Below are 19,842 nucleotides of genomic sequence, written 5' to 3'. Positions count from 1 at the left end.
GCCAACTTGAGGATTATATACAGTTCTGGTTGCCCTGCTATAGGAAGGATATTATTAAATCGGAGAGGGTTCAGCAAAGATTTACCAGGATGTTGCTGAAAGGGCTTGAGCTATAAGGATAGGCTGGAACTTTTTTCACTGGAGCGAAGGTAGTTGAGGGGTGCCCTTTATAGAGGCTTAAATCATGAGAGGCATAGATAAGCTGAATGGCAAAGGTCCTCTCCCTTGGGTGGGTGAGTGAGTTCAAAACTACATGGCATATTTTTGAGGAGAAAGAGATTTTAAAGGGGACCTTCTGAGGGGCAACTTTTCACACAGGACGGTTTGTGCGTCAAATGAACTGCCAGAGGAAGTGGTAGATGCAGTTCCAGTTATAACATGTAAAAGACATTTGGACAGGTTTATGAATAGGAAAGGTCTGAAGTGATATGGGCCAAATGCAGGCAAATGGGACTAGTTTAGTTTGGGAAACTTCGGCATGGACAAGTTGGACTGAGGAATTTGTTTCTATGCAGTATGACGCTATGCCTCTATGACTATGGACTTGAATATCCAGACTAATAACTGAAGGTAACTTGTTTATTTGTGTGATGGTACTGGCCTTCGGTTTTTAAAAGTACATTGAGCACATTGCAATGGATAGCACTCTTGTTATCGAGTCAACATGAGTAAGTTTTGACTCTCACTCCAGAAACTTGACCACAGCTAGGCTGCTGGTTCCATGGAGTACTGTACCATCAAAGTTGCTGTCTTTTGGATGAGGCCATAAACTGGAGGTCCTATCTGCCCCCTTGGGTTGGTTGTAAAACATTGTACTACATGGGATTGCATGGATTCCAGCAGCATTTTGCACTGTTATGTCAATGTACGTTCATCTAAAATGTCATGTATTTGAACTTTATCTGAAAATATTTACCTTTTTTAAAAGCACTGCATTTTAACATGCAGCTGAAGATAAGTACATTGTAGATGACCTATAGGCTATAATTTATTTTGGGATATATTGGAAATGAGAATTGAACTAACACTGAAATGCCTGAGATACTTTAGCCTCTTTAAATTGTTCAGAATGCTGTAAAAATGCTGAAATTTCATTTTATTCAAAACTGTGATCAGCATCTTTTGAAATTAAGCTTTTACTTTCTTAAAAATAAATGATTATATACATGTAAACACCACAAGGCAACTAATACTGCTGTTTCTTAAAAAAACTACTTGTTACATAGTTGAATGAGAATTTGAGACTTGTATGAGGAAAATGTATTTGGGAGCTACAGTGTAATTTAGTTCACGTGTTTCAAATACAAGATAAACCTCAACTTTAACAGCGATGTTTCGGAAAGATTTTCAATTAATAAGATATGGAATATTTGCCCACGTTGTAAATATGTTTTAAAAATGTTGTAACTCCTGATCGCCACAATTTGACTCAGTACCCTTCACAATTGTCTCACCTTTTCTTTTCTAAAAAAAAAGTTGCTGTTGGAAGGTGGAAAATTTAAAATACGTTGAGCATCCACCAAAACACTTACCCGGCACCTGGACACAGGAGCCCAAAATGGAAATTAGGATAGGTACAACTTCTCACTTTCACGGAACGTCTCGCAAGCAATTACAAAAGGTTTATCTCAAAATTCTCCAATCTATATCTTATGATTTAATCTTGTTGCATGAATTGCTGAGCAGTTAAAGATGCACAAGATAAATAACGAGTAGTGTATGGCTCGTTCATAGACAGGAAACCAGGTTTAGGGCTACTAAACGTTTGACTTGGTTGGGAAAATTTGAAAGCTATGGACTTTGGACCATTGCACCTGTAGATATTGTAACAAGGTCATCCAGGTGGACATCATAGAACATCAGTTCCCTGATTGGTGCTGTTAACCTGGTCCAATCGGAGCGCTGGCTTTCATATAAACAGGAATGTCAGAGGTTGGTTTGTTCTAAAGGAGCTGGATTAGTGTCAAGGACTCTCCATGTGTCAATAAAGGGTGACTTGTTGCTGGGATACTGTTCCCTGTGGAGTTATTTCAGGGCCCAATTATTATCTTGTATTTATGCATATCTGTAAGTATTTGATTTTGAACTTGTTAGGAGATTTTAAAAGTTTTGAGCTCAAATGTAGGTAAGTAGTGAATGGGTGGATTGAACAACTAGTCTTGGAATTCAATGCAAAGACTTGCCCAAAGGGCAATTTGGGGCCAAAGCAGATGAATAGGATGGGGGATTGGGAATTCTGTGGGGGTCCAGTGTTCAGGGTTTGGATCAATGAGTTTGAGTAGGGTAATCAGAAATTAAGGAAACTGTAGCAAAAAACAAGTATAGAAGTGAAAAGGGCAGGGCTAAAGCTTTCCTGATTGTGAGGGTAACGTGAAAATGCATGGTTGACTTTATAAGTATTGAATTAAAGAGTGAAGTTTTGTGGGCATGGGTTTGTAATCGAAAGAGAAGATCATGTTCATGCACTATCCTTCCTCGCATCCTGTTCCCAGTAAGAACTCCATTCCATTCCTCCCAGTTTCTCCTTCTCTGTCACATCTGTTCCAACAATGCCACCTTTTCACAGGGCTGTTTTGGGCATTTTTCCTTTTCCTTTTCCTTTTCCTTTTCCTTTTTCCTTTTCCTTGCATCTTCCCTCCCCACCCCCACCTTGTCAGCAGAAAAAAGTGAAATATTAAATGGAGATACCACAACACTAAAACAGAAAGGGATATCAGTTTAAGTCGTCTCTAGTGGGAGTGGTGTACAGACTCCCCAGTAGTAACAAGTGAGACTGTGCAAGAAAATATATTGGGTGCTTAAAGAGATGGCACCAATCATGGATTTTTTTTTTTAAATTCACATGGGCATCAGAGTCCCTGGCTGGCCAGTATTTATTGCTGTCCTTAGTTGCCCTTAAGAAGATGGATAATGAGCTGCCACCTGGAACTGCTGCAGTCCATGTGGTGTAGGAAGATACACAGTGGGGAGAGTATTCCAGGATTTTGACTCAGTGACAATGAAAGAATGGTGATTTATATTTCCAAGTCAGCATGGTGAGTGAAGGGGAATTTGCAGATGGTGTTTCCCACTTATCTGCTGCCCTTCATCTTCTAGTGGTTGTGCGTTTGGAAAGTGCGGTCTCGGAATTTTTGGTAGATGTCTGCAATGACTCCAGTAGGTAGTACACACTGCTGCTACTGAGTGTTGATCGTGGAGGGAGTGGATGCTTCTGGATGTGTTGCCAGTCAAGCAGGCTGCTTTGTCTTGGATGATGTTGGAGCTACACCCATACAGGCAATTTGGAAGTATTTCATCACACTCCTGACTTGTGCTGTGTAGTTAGTGGACAGGCTTTGGGGAGTTGAGGCGAGTTATTTGCTGCAGTATTTGTAGCCACTACGTGTGTGGGTAGTCCAGGTCAGTGTCTGGTCAATAGTAACTCCTAAGATGTCAATAGTGTGGGATTCAGTGATCGTAATGCCATTGAACGCCAAGGGACAGTGGTTAGATTGTCTCAGCATGGTTTAACAGCTCTTCCCAAGACTGTAAGAAACCGCAGTCGTGAATACAGCCTAGTCCATCATGCAAACCAGCCTTCCATCCATTGATTCCATTTTATACTTCCCGCTGCCTTGGGAAAGCAACTAACATAATCAAAGACCCTAGTTATAGTATCTTCCACCCTCTTCCATTGGGCAGAAAATATAAAAGATTGTATACACATATAAATAGACTCAAGAACAGCTTCATCCCTGCTGTTATTTGACTTTTGAGTGGACCTCTTAAATATTAATGTTGATTTCCCTCTCTCTGCGGCTGTAACACTGTATTCTGCACTCTGCTACCCTGATGCACTTTGTATGGTATGATCTGCCTGTATAAGCATGCAAAACAACACTTTTTTCGCTGCATCTCAGTACATCAGACAACAAAACAATCAATCTTATTGGGGATGGTCATTGCCTGGCATTTGTGTGGCGCAGATGTTTAAATTTAATCTGAATGTAAATTGGAAAACATTAGCCTGGCAGTGGTACCCTGGATGTGGAGCTCGTAGAATGATTTTGAGAGAATTTCTTGAAGCAACATGTTCCAGAACTGACCAGAGAGCACATTGTTAGATTTGGTATTGTGCAATGTGGACAGGATTAATAAGTTGTTTCTAAATAAAAGCTGCCCTCAGTAGCAATAACAACAATGATTGAATTTCACTTCCAATGAATTTCACTTCCAATTTGAAAGGGAAAATATTGAAGCCAAGACTAATATGTTAAATGTGACAAAGGGTGACTATGACAGCATGGAAGCAGTATTGGCATGCAAATATTCAAGTCATACAGCATCTTGACACTTAAATATAACACTCTTCCTTGATTGTCCTCCAGTCAAGGGGATAGATCCAATAGAGATTGTGGCCTACGTTTAAGTGGGTAGTTTAGAATTCTTGGAAGTATATTCTTAGTATAAAGATGTCCAAAGGGAGAATCGCCATCTATAGTTAAAGAAGTTGGGGAAAGGATCAAACTTAAGATAAAAGTGTACAGCTGTAGAAAAATGAGTGAGTTGGATGGTTGGTCAGATTATAAAAGGCTCAGAATGACTAAGTGATTAATCACGAGAAATAAGAGGAAGCTAGCTAGGAATGTGAAACTGGATAACAAATGTCTAGAGGTATTAAAGAAGTAGTGGTCCTGTGGAGACTGTGAATAGTGTGTTAATATAGATTAGGAAATGGTAGAGAAACAAGAAATTTTGCTTTGATCTTTACCTATGCTGTATATCAGGAGGGAGGGAAAATCTCAGCAAAATAGTCTCAAATGAAGTGGTACTTCGCAAATCAAGGGAATTGCAGGTTGACAAGTCTCCAGGTCCTGATGGACTTCCTCCTGAGGCCTTTAAAAAAGGATGCTAATGAGGTAGTAGATGCATTGGTGTTAAATTTCACAAAATTCCCTAGATTTGGAAAAGGTGGCATTGAATTGGAAAGTAGTAAATATTATTGTTCTATTGAAGATTGAGAAGTGACTTGATTGAAGTGTCTGAGATACAGAATGGTCTTGACAAAGTGGATAGGAAATGCTGTTTGACCTGTGTGGGTCAGTTCAGAACTAGAAGCACTGTTTAATGTTAGTCATCCTTTCCAGGACAGAAGAATTTTTTTGAGGATTGTGTGACCTTAGAACGCTGTGCCTCAAAAGGCAGGGTTATTGAATATTTTTTTAAGATCATTAGATTGATTCTTGATTGACAAAGGATTCGAGGCGTAGGTGTAGTCCTGTGGCATTCTCTATCACAGCCCATGGAAGTAAAGTTACTAAATATTTTTTTGAAGAAAGATAATGGCTTTCTAGAAGCTGAAGATGTTGTTGTGTGGAAAGAGCAGGATCATGGCATTGAGATACAAGATCAGCCACAATCCAGTGAAATGAGCATAAAAGGCTTATGGAAATGTGAAATTTGAAACAAACAAATCAGCTTTAATATTACTGAATGACAGTGTAGGATCAAGGGTCCAAATGGTCTACTTCTGCTGCAGTTTTTGTTTGTGATTTCAAAAGATAAAGCAAGTAATTGTGGAAGCCAAAATTATTGGCCTCTGGTAAAGGAGATAAAGTAGAATGTTGGGGGTATGTCTTGTTAAATCCCACCTAGAATACTGCATACAGTTTTGGTCTCCTTTTGTTAAGGAGGTAATAGTATAGTTGGCAGGTCAAATTAAGTCTACTGGGTTTATTCTTGGGATGAAGTTGCAAGTTGGCCTTAACTCATTCCAGTTAGAATGAGAAATAATCTTACTGCAACATAAGGTTCTGAGGGGACCTGACAGGATTAATACGAAGGATGCTTTACATCACGAGGAAATCCCATTTTAAAACTCAATGTGGAGAATGCCTTCTGATGGCTATTAATTCTCTATTGTTGATTGCACTGAAAGCCAAGTTAGAATTGTGATCCACAAGGGTTTGAAGGTTATAGGAAATGGGCAGGAAAGTAGAATTGAGGTTACAATCAGTTCAGCTGTGATCTTGCTGAATAGCGAAGTGAGTTCAAGGCAACCGAATTACCACCACCTGCTCTACTTTCTAATTCCTCTCTTCTTATTTTAGAAGAGCCAGTGTTGAAGATTGTTGCCAGATTTTCTATTCAAGACTAAATCCAAATGGAACAGTGGCAAAGTAGAGTTATTGTCTCCACCTGCATTACAGCCAAATCCAACTCTGGCAGCATGAATTTCTGAAGCTAAACGAGTATTACATCGACGAATTTCTTTGGAACAAAAGATTAATCACTCTGGCACAACTCAGCAACCAAGAATTTGACAGTTGTAAAAGGAAAATACCTAAAGCCCTTGGCTGGAATTTAAGGCTAGTCCTTATCTTGAGAGCTCTATCCTAGGAGACGGTCACCAGTATTGAGATGAGGCAAGTTGAAGGCAATTGTTAATTGCAGGATAGTACAGACATTATATTGCTTCCCATGTCATCGTATTATATCCAGTTAACAGTTTCATGAATGAAAGGGATAGGATCATGGTTTTTTTTTTCATTTAATTCTAACACGTTTTTCCTAACTTGATCTGTCAAAGATCTATCAGGCATAAAGAGAACAACTTGCATTTTTACATTGTGTAGACAAATCCCCTTCAACACTTCAGAGGCATAATGAATTTGAAATGGAGCTGGAGGCAGGGGTGACCAAAAGGTTAGTCCAGTGAGTTTTAAGTAGTATCATAAAATGATGGAGAAATGGGAAGTAATTTTAAGAAGATAATTCAGCCATGGGTTGAAGAAATATTTGGTAAATGTGGAATGAACAATGGGGGATGCACAAGAGGATATGAAAATTTGAGGGAGGGTTGTAGATAAGATTTCTGAAGAGTCCCGACCCGAAACATCAACTTTCCTGCTCCTCTGATGCTGCCTGGCCTGCTGTGTTCCTCCAGCTGCACGCTGTTATCTCGGACTCCAGCATTGGCAGTTCTTGCTATCCCGCAGATAAGATTTGTTTGAGAATATTTTCCTCATGAAATGAGGTCGTCGTTGGCCCATCCCTAATTGCCCTTACGAGGAGCTGATTAGCTTCCTTGAACTATTGCAGTCCATGCGGTGAAGGTACTCCCTACAGCTCTGTTAATAGAATTCTAAGATTTTGACTGGAGGACAATCAAGAAAGTGTTATTTAGTGTCAAGATGCTGTATGACTTGAATGTTTGTATGCCATAATTCATGGTTTGATAAGGTTCCCCATGGTAGGCTATTGCAGAAAATATGGAGGCATGGGATTGAGGGTGATTTAGCGGTTTGGATCAGAAATTGGCTAGCTGTAAGAAGACAGTGGGTGGTGGTTGATGGGAAATGTTCATCCTGGAGTTCAGTTACTAGTGGTGTACCTCAAGGATCTGTTTTGGGGCCACTGCTGTTTGTCATTTTTATAAATGACCTGGATGAGGGCGTAGAAGGATGGGTTAGTAAATTTGCGGATGACACCAAAGTCGGTGGAGTTGTAGATAGTGCGGAAGGATGTTGCAGGTTACAGAGGGACATAGATAAGCTGCAGAGCTGGGCTGAGAGGTGGCAAATGGAGTTTAATGCGGAAAAGTGTGAGGTGATTCACTTTGGAAGGAGTAACAGGAATACAGAGTACTGGGCTAATGGTAAGATTCTTGGTAGTGTGGATGAGCAGAAAGATCTCTGTGTCCATGTGCATAGATCACTGAAAGTTGCCACCCAGGCTGATAGCGTTGTTAAAAAGGCGTACAGTATGTTAGGTTTTATTGGTAGAGGGATTGAGTTTCAGAGCCATGAGGTCATGTTGCAGGTGTACAAAACTCTGGTGCGGCTGCACTTGGAGTATTGCGTACAGTTCTGGTCACCGCATTATAGGAAGGATGTGGAAGCATTGGAAAGGGTGCAGAGGAGATTTACCAGGATGTTGCCTGGTATGGAGGGAAGGCCTTATGAGGAAAGGCTGAGGGTCTTGAGGCTGTTTTTGTTAGAGAGAAGAAGGTTAAGAGGTGACTTGATAGAGACATACAAGATGATCAGAGGATTAGATAGGGTGGACAGTGGGAGCCTTTTTTCTCGGATGGTGATGGCTAGCACGAGGGGACATAGCTTTAAATTGAGGGGTGATAGATATAGGACAGATGTCAGAGGTAGGTTCTTTACTCGGACAGTAGTAAGGACATGGAATACCCTGCCTGCAAAAGTAGTAGACTCGCCTACTTTAAGGGCATTTAAATGGTCATTGGATAAACATATGGATGATAATAGAATAGTTTAGGTTAGATGGGCTTCAGATTGGTTTCACAGGTCGGCGCAACATCGAGGGCCGAAGGGCCTGTACTGCGCTGTAATGTTCTATGGTAAGTTTGAGTGCTGCACGTGTAGTCACTTGCTGTACAATAAAACTCTCCTTGAAGTTCCTAGTGAAAATTCATAGTAACTTGTTAGCTTGATCATTTGTAAATGTTTTAAGGTGTTCAGTACTCTTGTATAGTTGTAGATCAGGCAATGCTATCTTGTATTTTCCTTTGGAAATTGGAAGTGGTTCTCAATTCTTGTTTTCAATAAGCAACTGAAAATCTGATTCAAATAGGCATAAGATGATTATATTTCTCCATTAAATAATATATATTTTAATGCTGTATTTACATTTGAATGACCTAGTGTCTTCGAAAAACTTTATCTTAGCTCAGTTTTCAGCAAATCTAAGATGTCTGAATCCATATGATCTAAACAGAATACATGGCCTGAAGTGAGAAATCCCAGCTTGTCAAAGATCTGTATAGAGTATAAGAAGCCTTTTTTTATTGAGCTGTATGACGTGGTTATAACCGGGAAGAACAAGGTGATTACTTGTCAAAAAAAAAACTTGGAGTAAGGGAGACCTCTTGAAGTTCTTTTATTCCCTTTTCTGCAGGCGTTGGAAATCTTTACATTCTAGCCTTCCTCCCTTTTTTCTCAAATTTTGCTCAGTACTTTTATGTTTATCGTGAGCCAGGTGTACATTTGAATCAAAACAGTAACCATGCTTTGGAGGCTTCTGCTCATCTCTTTTGAGTCATCAAAGTGTAAGACACATTCTTATGTACTTGAGTCACCGGCACAAATGCAGATCTCTAGTAGAATACACTGAGCTTTCAGGAGTTATTGTAAAGCAAGCAACTATACTGGTCATTGCTGACCCGAATTGCCCCAAAAACCACCTAGAATCTTCAACAGACAAGTGAGTGGTTAGCTGGGTTAGATACTAGTCCTAGGATCTTTGTGGTCAAATGGCTGCAACTGATTTAAGGTGGGACCTACTTAAGTGCCTTCAGAAGGAACCTGATGAAGAGCTTGGTATATATTCTAAGATTCTTGAGTAGATTTTGCTGCTGCAGTGTGTTGTTGCTCGTTTAAATAGTGTTTTTATGCAACTCCATTTGTGGGTATTGGGGTGGTTGCTGTTGAACTTCAGGACTTGATCCGAAAGTGTGTGTGGTGTTTCTGTGTACCTTTGTCAGAAATTTCCCATTGGCCCTGCGTTCTACCATGACATCCAGAAATGGGAGCTGCTTGTTCTTTTCTTCCCTGATGAATTTGATGCCAGTGAAGATGATGTTTGAGTTGGTGTGTCTCCCTTAGTTTAGTCCATTTGATGATGACGAAAGCATCGTCCACGTATCGGACCATAGTTTAGGTTGGATCTGCAGAAGGGCTATGTTTTCAAGTCTCTGCATCACAGCTTCTGCTGTTAGTCCAGAGAAAGGTCATCCCATGGGTGTCCCGTTGATTTTGTTCATAGATTTGGCCATTGAAGGTAAAGTGGGTCATGAGGTATAGGTTCAGTAACTTCAGCATGTTGTTGTCTGTGGAAATGGTGTCACTTGGGTCTCTATCTTTTAGCAACCCAGAACTACGCCAAAATGAAGAATACTTCTATCAGGTATTTAAGGACAATGGATACCCGAACAGCTGGGTCCGACGATTCCTATCTCTCAAACAACAAGAAGATACAATACGTCTGACACACTCATCACTTTACCCTATATCAAGAACATATCCAAACTGACCAGAAGACTCTTACAACCATTGGGCATCAGAGTGGCATATAAACCTGTGTCAACCCTATGCCAACTGCTCACTCAAACCAAATACCCCTTGCCCACTATGGATAGAACCAACGTGATATACAAGATCCCGCTAAAAGACTGTGACAAACATTACATTGGACAGACAGGAAGAAAACTGGCTACAAGAATACATGAACACCAACTAGCAACAAAAAGACATGACCGATACTCGCTCATCTCCATTCACGTGGATAAGGAGAACCACCAGCTTGATTGGGACAACATCAGGATCCTAGAACAGGCCAAACCGAGACAAACACGGGAATTTCTAGAGGTTTGGTTCTCCACTAAGAAGGCCAATGCAGTAACCAATTCCAACGGACCCCAGAGTTGAAATACCAGGCGCGAAAACACAACAGTGCTTCATCGGAGGCTGCATTGATGTTACCCATCAGGGTAACAAAACGTCTGCAAACTAACAAACCAGCTCGGTGAGCGCACCAACCATAGAATATATGCTATCATTTGATGCTTTTGTCAAGATCCAACATCTTGAATTTTAATATGAGCTATAGATGAGATATAAATGTATTGCATATGATTAATGAAATTTTCCATAAGTCTGAATGGTACACATTGAAATGGGTGTGACTGTGGTCACTGATCTTGAACCTTGAACCGTGAATTCCACTTTGATTGAGAAGTTCCCCTCCATTTGAAATATGCCAGCTGGAATGCTAGTTCCCTCGGATGTAAAAGGTCTCAAGGCTGTGCAGAGACTGTGTGGAAATTAGCAGAGATCATTTTAAGCTTGGAGAATACCTGTGATCATTGCAAAGGACCTATCTTCAGTGGTAATTGGGAGGTCCTAGGGTAGTCTTGTTTGGGCAAAGATATCTTCAAGATTTTAGACTTTAGTTTCTGGGATTTGTGTACATACCTCAAAACAATATTTGCTAAGCAAATACCAGGCGCGAAAACACAACAGTGCTTCATCAGAGGCTGCATTGATGTTACCCATCAGGGTAACAAAACGTCTGCAAACTAACAAACCAGCTCGGTGAGCGCACCAACCATAGAATATATGCTATCATTTGATGCTTTTGTCAAGATCCAACATCTTGAGTTTTAATATGAGCTATAGATGAGATATAAATGTATTGCATATGATTAATGAAATTTTCCATAAGAGGATTTTGAACAGCATAGCTTTAGAATCATAGAATTTTACAATTAGGAGGCTGCCATTTGGCCCATTGTCTGTACCAGCTCCCCAAGAGCTACCCAACTAATCTCATTCTCCAGCCTATCTCCATAGCCTTCTAAATTCACCACTTTCAAATATATAATGAGCTCTTTTGAAATCGCCTTCGGAATCTACCTCCACCACTCTCTCCCAGGCAGCGTATTCCCAGGCAGCGTATTCCAAATCTTAACAATTGAGTTGAGGTTTCTCCTCTTCTCTTCTCACGCCTTGTTATTTTGCTAACAATCTTGCAATTGTTGACCCCTTGTTACTGACATACCAACTAGTGGAAACATGAATATTCTTCTTTACTATGTCAATTTGTTCATAATCTTAAACACTTCAGTAAGGTCACCTCTTAATCTTCTCTGTTTCAAGGAGAATAAGTCCAGTTCCTCCTAACCTTTCCTTGTATCTAAAATCCCTCATTCCTGGTATCATTCTAGTAAATCTCTTTTGCAATCTCTCCAGGGTTTTAACATCCTTTTAAATAAGTTGTTCAGAGCTGAACATGAGTATTCCAAACATGGTCAGACCAATGGTAGAGGTATTGCATCACTGTTGTTTTTATATTCTTTGCCTTTGTATCTAAACCTAAGGATCTATAAATTTGTCTTAACTTTTTCAACTTGCATTGCCTACCTTCAGAGAATTATGCTGTCAAACCACAAGGTGCCTCTGCTCCTGTACTCTTTCAATGTTGTACCTTTCAGCCTGTGTGTCCCTCCATGTTCTTATACTAAAATGCATTACTTCACCTTGTGCTGCATTGAAATTTATCTGTTGGGTAGCTGCCCATTTGGCCAGATTGTCAATATCTCTGTAGTTGCTCAGCATCATCCTCACAATCCACTGTTCTCTCGAACTTGGTATCATCTGCAAATTTAAGATTTTTGCCCACAATACCCATCCCCAAAATGTTTATATGAATTAGAAAAAGCAAGGGCCCCAGCATTGTTTCCTGGGGACCACCACTTTCACTATGTCATCTATACTTACCCTGTTTCCTATCTTTTAGGTGACTTACATTCTGTGCTGTCAACCGTCAATTTGAAACATTTCTAATTTGCTGACTAACCTGCCATGTGGTGACATGTCAATATGAAATATCCACAGCACTATCCTCTTCCACTGTCTGTCACCTTGTCAAAGAACTTCCAGTAAAATGGTGGAGTAGGGCTTCTGAACCTCCTGAATATAATGCAAGATTTTACTGCAATAATTTGTCTTTCTTCTTCTCCCTCTTCTGCTGCTCTTCCAGTCGCTGCTTGACATCGACTGGAGTCTCTGTAACAGGCTCCACGATCTTGGTTACCTGCTTCCACTACAATTGTAACTGCTGTAGCCATGGGCCTGGGGATGTGTGGGTTCTGTACCTCCCTGTTCCCCATCTGAAGATCCTCCAGATTCTGCTGCTAGTTATTAGTCATCGGGGTGTTCTGATAGGCATATGGATGATAGTATAAGGTAGCGGTGGAGGTTAGATCGACCTTAGGTTTCGGGTAAAAGTTCAGCATAACATTGTGGGCCAAAGGGCCTGTACTGTGCTGGACTGTTCTATGTTGATGAAGACACAAGCAAATTATTCAATTAATAACTCTGCTGTACCCTTTTTGCTGCAGTGAACAGTTTGCCCTGCTTGTTCCTTGTGTCCTACTCTAACTTTTGCTAATCTTTTTATTAACATGTTTGAAGAATATTTAGCTATTTGTTTTATTGCAACCTGTCATCTTTTTCTGATGCTTCCTTTTAGCCTTTTTTCTATCCTTAGCCTCTCTCCTGCCTTTGGAATATCTTCCTAAATTCTATTGCTATTATTAGCTTCAGATAATCTTGCAGTATGATTGTGTGGCTATCCATTGTGATTGCAATGTGTCAGGCCTGCAGCTTCAATGTGCTAACAATCCTCTCAATAGATTTGTGCCCTAATTCCTTTTAAACAACAATTGTGTGAATTTGGCAAAAGGTTCAGAGCTTGCAGCAGCCAGTTGTCATTGTGAAAAGTTTAGCATGCCCTTGGATTTCCAACTTTTACTTACTGCAGAAAATTCTCACTGCTAGGTACCTTTTTTAATTTTCTTGGCAGAGTTTCTCTCTTTTTATGTAGTGGCAAAATGTGACTGTCTAAAGGTGCTAATAGTACCTCTGGGCTCAGCGACATGTAGGATATTTTCAGTCGTGAAGTATGGAACTTGGTTTGTGTGACTACTGAGTGAATGAACTCGATAGCAAATATTTTAATGAATTGCCACTGCAGCCCAAGTCAAAATTCAACATGTGCCTCCTTGCCACTGTTCTGTTTAACTAAGGTGCTGCTTAAAGTAGTTGCATAATAGATGTTGTTTTTGGATTAAAATGCAAATTGAAAAATTGAGCAATTACAATGTTATACAACTATCCCTATTAACCCTCCAGTTTACAATATGAAAATGAAACTGGATTGAGGGTTGCATTTATCTATAAAATGTGCAAACACATCAAAGTAAACCAACTTTTCTGGCTATCACAGTTTGAAGGCATTGCACAAGTGTATATACAAATGATTAATCAACCCTTGTGCTTCAGTAGAGTGATGAGGGCATCATGAGATTTGGGGAAAGATCTGCAGCCAATTATGATTATTTCTATCCACATTGGGATTAGAAAAAAACTGAAGGAGTGTTAGCATCTACAGGTAGCACAGCCTTTGAGTTATACCAGACAAGTTCAGGCAATGACCATCTCCCCATGACACAATGGCATTACTATTGCTGAGTCTCATTAATCAAACTGGACAGGAACAGCTGCAGAATTTACACAGCTACAAGAAGCGGTCAGAGGCTGGGAATTAACTTGCTTTGAGTTCCAAAGCCTGACTCCTATCTATAAGTTATAGGTCAGGAATATGATGTAATAGTCTTCACTTGTCTGGCTGAATGTGACTTAACACTTGGCTCAACACTTTTCAGGACAAAACAGGCTATTTGATCAGCACTTACTCAGCCACCTTCAACACTCAATCAATCTTTTGACCACTTATGCGCAGTGGCAGCAATGTATGCTGGATGAGAAAGGGAAATATGATGGATGCTCAGAGCCTGACATTTCTGAAATATGTACTTTTTAATTTGGTTAACCAGTCTTCTGCTATCTCTACTTTCTCTTAGCTTGTCTGTGAGATAGGCTACTTGGACCAGATAATTTATTCATTGTAACCAACCCTTCCATGGTTTTTTTTTCATTTTCATCCCATTATCTCTTTCTCTACCATTCCATTGGTTTTAATTCGATTAAATTTCTCTTCATCTGGTACTAGATGCTAGCCAAGGAGCAACGGTAAAGAAAGAAGTTACAGTTAAATGGAGCTTTCTGTTGTCAGTGTGCATGCTCCGTGTACTACTTGAACAATGTCATGAGGGAAGCATCTAGATTAGAAATAGGAGCCAGGAATAGATTTCTGGGATCCAGCTGGGTAGGAGAACTGTTCGTTGATCATCCTAACAAAGTCTGTTAAATGATGGGGTGTCACAAGCTAGTAGGATACCACCTGGTGACTGACTAGCAGGAGAAATTTAGTTCCTTTCTCCTTCCCAGTTGTTTCAGATGTTTAATCTCAAGATGGAGCCTCTAGCACAATCCGGGGGAAAAATGACATCTTTCAGCATGTAGTTAAACACTTTGTAACTACTTTCAAAGTAGTGTCATAGTAGCCTTAGACAATTAGTTATCTCTCTGTAGCAGCTTCCAGACTGAATTGTATTTCAGATTTTCCTAGCATTTGTTGTATTTTTGCCTTTATTTAAGTTTAACTTGAACAAATTTTATTGCTTTTTAAATAGTTTTGAATAGGGAAATGTGGATACTTTTTTCAGCTAACTAGCATAGCTCTTTAGGGGTAGATAACTTTATATTTCTTCATTTGTATTTATCTGAAAGGGTTTAAGTTTAGGATTTGGAGGCTTTGAGCTACACAGAGAGGCTGAAAGTGACTTTACAAGAGGTTTACAGAAGCAAGAGGGGTGTGAATAGGGTAAAAGCTAGGGGAAAGATTTAAAAGGGGTATGTATGGAATGAACTGCCTGAGGAAAGGGTTGAGGCTGGCACAATTATGTTTAAAAGGCAGCTGGATGGGTATATGAATAGGAACGGTCTAGGGGGATATGGGCTAAATACTAGCACGTGCGGCTAGAATATCTAGTCAGCGTAAAAAAAAGTTGGATGGAAGGGACTGTCCTTATGCTGTACAACTTAGTCAATGTCTGCTGAGGTCAAAAATCACAGCTCCAGGTGCTAATCCACTAGGTTCATCAGAAGACATAAGCTTTCGGAGTCTTACTCCTTCACCGACACCAGCCCCTTCACATCATTTCTAGCTATGCTGGTTGGGCTAGTAGTGGTGGTGCAGGGGTACAAAGAGCTGCAGAAGAGAAATGTTGTGATGAGTTTCGTTTTTTCCTTTCTTCCCTTCCCCCTCAAAACCGTGCTGCCAATCTAATTTTGCAAATAAAAGTGGTAGGTTGTGTAGCTGTGTTATCTAGGGCTGGTTCTTCACATCTTCTTTCCCCCCCCCGGCCTTCCTTATGGGCATTGAGGATGACAGACATAATCACCCCTTCTCTTCCTCCCTCCCCCCGCCCCCATCCCATGGCCTGGCGGCTCGCCCCGGAAGTGAACTGGAAGGGCAGGGTCAGCCGCACGGTTGCGGCTCGGCTCCGGGAGGCGGCCATTTTGTGAGTCGGCGCAGAAGCGGCGAGTGTTGCGCGCGCTGCGGGGCCGGGGACGAGCCGACGCTGTGAGAGCGAAAAGGAGAGAGAGAGAGAGAGAGAGGGGGGTAGAGCCTGCTTCCCTTCCCTCCCCCTCCCCTACCCGCGGCACCAAACTCCCAGAGGCGGTAGGCCCAGCTTCCCACCCCGCTCTCTTTTTTTCGCCAATTTCTTCCCCCCCGCCCCACTCAGCTCGCCTGGAGCCCCGCACCTGGAGAGTGGAATGCGCGGCTGCTCCGAGCGGATGGAGTGAACGGCCCCGGAGCTGGAGGGGGTAGGGGGAGTCGCGGAAGTCAATGCCGAGTTCGGATACGCGCGGCGGGAGCCGGGGTCGCAGCCCCAGCGGGAGGAGACATCAGAGCCAGAGCGGCCCGGCTCCGGCCCAAACCCAGGCCCGGGATAAAGGCCGCTGCTCGACGGCCGCCGCCGTTGTCGCCGCCTCGTCCGCTCCTCCTCGCCCTTCGTCGCGTTCGCGGCGCAGGAAACGCCGCAGGAAGCGCTCGGCCGAGAGCCGGGCCCAGCGGAGGGACGGCAAGTACCCGGTCTCCGCCGCGGCAGCCTGCTCGGCTTCGGGCTCTTCGGCTCTCCCGCTCTCGCTCCGCGGCCTGGTCGAGTACGAGGACGTGAGCTCACAGTCGGAGAATTTCGGCTTCAGCCCCGCGTCTTCGGCTGGGCGCCGGGCCGAGCGCTCCCGCGACAAGGAGAGGCGGAGACGGGACAAGGGCAAAGAGAGCTCCCGGTCCAGGGCGGACGGCAAGGCCAAGAGTAAAAGCCGGAGCCGAAACAAAGCCGGGGCGGCAGCCGAGCAGCCGGCCCAAAGCGACAAGGAGGCCCGGGGAGGCCGTGGTTCGCACCGCACTGACAAAGAGACGCCCGCGGCTTACAGAGAGCCTCCGCCGCGGGCCTACCGGGAAGCCGACTGGGAGGCTCCGCGGGCCTACCGCACCTCGACCTCTCCTGGGCCCCGCAGTCCGCCTTACCGGGAGCAGAGTCCTTACGGTACATCTGTCCCGTGTTACCCGCAGGCTTACGGGGCCACCTCCGGCCATAGCCCCAGCAGGCCCCCTACCTTCGAACTATACAGCCCTCCCCCGCCGCTCTTCGCTTTCAAGCCGCTGTACAGCTCGCGGGAGTCGGCGTTACACGCCGGCTACACCGGTCGTTCTCCCAGCCCTTACCCGACTTCACGCCGCCGCTCTCCCAGCTTCTCCCGGCACCTTAGTCCCTATGATTATGGCGGTCTGTCCCCCGCTCCCTACTCCTCCAGCAGTCGGCGACGCTCGTCCAGTCCCTACAGCCGGAGCCCGGAACTCAGGTAAGACCACAGTCTGCACATCTCGAGTGTTTGAACTATTATTGTGTTAAATATATTTAAAAATTAGTCTGAAATGTACCCCGTGTACATATATTCCTTAAAGTCTGAAGTATGTACGTGAAACATAACGTATCAAGCATCAAATACTGTAAAGAGAAAAAATATACATCAAATGTTTCTTAAAATCGGAAAGATAGTGTACATACATTACACGTCATGCCCGTTTGATAAATTCCTAATGTTTTTGCCATACATTAACTGCAGGCGTTGAATAGAGAATGTAATGTTTCTTGATACTACAAATAACTCATTTAGGCAGTTAAATTGTTTAAAATGTTTGGAGTCTCACATACAGGGTTTTTTTTTTATCAAGTTTTAAAAAGTCATGCTTTGTGAGAAAGTAAATTTGCAAATGATTGATTTGAACACTGAGCTTTGTACCGTTAATAATTTTGCATTTGTGGTTTTTATGTAACAATATTTGAGAGAGTGCAACATCCAGTACTGTCTTGAAATTGCAGTTATTTAGTTTGTTTGAGGATTCAGTTCTTGACCCGCTCAGATTCTTTATCAGCTCTTGACTGTTGGCAACAAGAGATCTTCTTTTTTCCGTTGGGGATAACACTAGGAAGTATTTTGATATTTAGCTGTAGCTTTTTGGTAGCCTGTGTAATTGAATAGTTGATGAAACACTTGTGGAACTAAAATGGTGCAGTCATAATATCAAATATTTGTTCGGCCACCTGTAGCTGATGATTTTTTTTAATGATCTATTTCATAATGTGTTATTAAAGAACAAATGGAAGCTTAAACTACTGGAAGTGTATATAGTGATGAACATCTAAGAAGGAGTGAGGCTATAAATGAATTTCTGTCATTTTTGGGTACTGCTGTATTTCTAATTTGTACATGGTTTCTGGTGGTAATTCCCAACTTCTTTGGATCAGTGGGACTTTGAGAATCATCTATCATTGCCATTAATTTGTAAAATTCTCATGTTTCTGATAGAAATGTGTCTTGATGTTCTGAATTTGGAGTTATATGTCAACAATTTTTAAGAATGAGAAAACCTTTTTTCAAACAACTCAACCCACAAAATTTGCATGTGATTAAATAGCAAGTAAAGAATATAAGAATCAAATAGGGCTTGTACTTCAAGAGCTCTGGGTTTGAAAGTAATTTGCCGGCCATTGTTTGGGTATCTTTAGAACCAGTTCAGAACAGTATAGCAGAGGAATAGGCCCTCTGTGCTGACCATGATGCCATTTCTAAACTAATCCCATGTTTTGTTCTGTTGGTATTGAAAAGTGGTTTCTCACATTAGCTGATTGGGCTTTCTCAAATAACTTTTTATATCTTAGCTTTATAGCTGTACAATACTGTTCAAATTAGAATGGTGGAGATAAGACCACACAACTGTGTGCCTTCTCTGGCTATAATATGTTATTTTGAAGTTTGAGCTTGACTTCTGAAATTTGGCCAAAATTCTCTGAAAAATGTATATTCCTATGCACATGATGAACAAGTAATTACTTCAATAGATTGTATTATGAGGTGTGCAATCACTATTTTCCTGCTTGTAAAATAGAAAAAGAATATCAGAGGGTAAAACATTAAACATGTTCTGCAATATTTTTGCCCAAACAACACACCATCTAATTGACATCACTGTTTCTTAGTCAAAATCCTGGAACTTCCTTCTTACTACCAGTGTGGGTCTACCTGTGCTCCTAGGATTTCAGCGGTTCAAGAAGGCAGCTCACCATCACCTCTGTAGGTAGACATAGGCTATTAATACTTGCCCAGCCCGCAATACCCACTTGCCATCAAATAATTCAAATATTTGGACATCTTGGCTGAAGGCAAATATTGTAAACTTTAGTTATTTGTAAATGTTTCTGAAATTTATATTGTAATTTTAAATTGCTTGTTTGAAATTCACATTTTAAGTTTTTTTTTAAAACTTTTCACCTTGTTCTACACGTAAAGCTCCATTCCTGTATTTGATAATTCACATTTATTCCTGCAACCAATGACTTTGCATTATCTATAGTGGATATGTTTACTTTAAATGATTCAGACTTGTTTACATTCAAATTATGTGATTTATTTCTTTAGTTATAATAATTGTATTTGTTAAGCCTTAATTGATTGCATGATTTATACTTTCAGGAGGCCTAAATCACGGAGCAGAAGTCCATATCATTCTAGACGATCAAGATCTCGCAGCAAGCACCGTGTATCAAGGTCTCGCAGCCGGCAGTCAAGCATTTCACCAAACAGTTTAACTTATAAAACTAGTCTTGCAGCTGAGCTGAGTAAGCACAAAAAAGCAAGAGCTGTTGAGGCTGCTAAAAATAATGCAAAAACTTCAAATGCACTTACTGTGACTACTGCCAAGGCAAGTAGCAATGCTAGTTCAACAACAACAACAGCCCATACATCTCAAACAAAAGACACAAGAGAGGCGAATAAGCTCAAGTCTGAGCGAGTGACAGTT

The 19,842-nt window shown here is 41.6% G+C and overlaps 1 protein-coding gene across 1 annotated transcript in view; it reads left to right on the top strand.

The window, feature by feature from the left end:
* Window positions 1-16,004: 16,004 nt before the first annotated feature.
* LOC109920567 (cyclin-dependent kinase 13-like) overlaps window positions 16,005-19,842 on the top strand; it is a 54,563-nt gene continuing 50,725 nt past the window's right edge. The window contains exons 1-2 of the mRNA XM_048595637.1: window positions 16,005-17,342; window positions 19,515-19,842. Coding sequence (XP_048451594.1) covers window positions 16,324-17,342; window positions 19,515-19,842 — 1,347 coding nt within the window. The 5' untranslated portion in view covers window positions 16,005-16,323. The remainder of the gene's footprint in view (window positions 17,343-19,514) is intronic.

This window comes from Rhincodon typus, chromosome 4 (genome assembly GCF_021869965.1).
Source record: "Rhincodon typus isolate 14 chromosome 4, sRhiTyp1.1, whole genome shotgun sequence".
Lineage (NCBI taxonomy): Eukaryota > Metazoa > Chordata > Chondrichthyes > Orectolobiformes > Rhincodontidae > Rhincodon > Rhincodon typus.
Note: the sequence above shows the minus strand (reverse complement) of the source record. Positions and strands in the feature narration are given on the sequence as shown.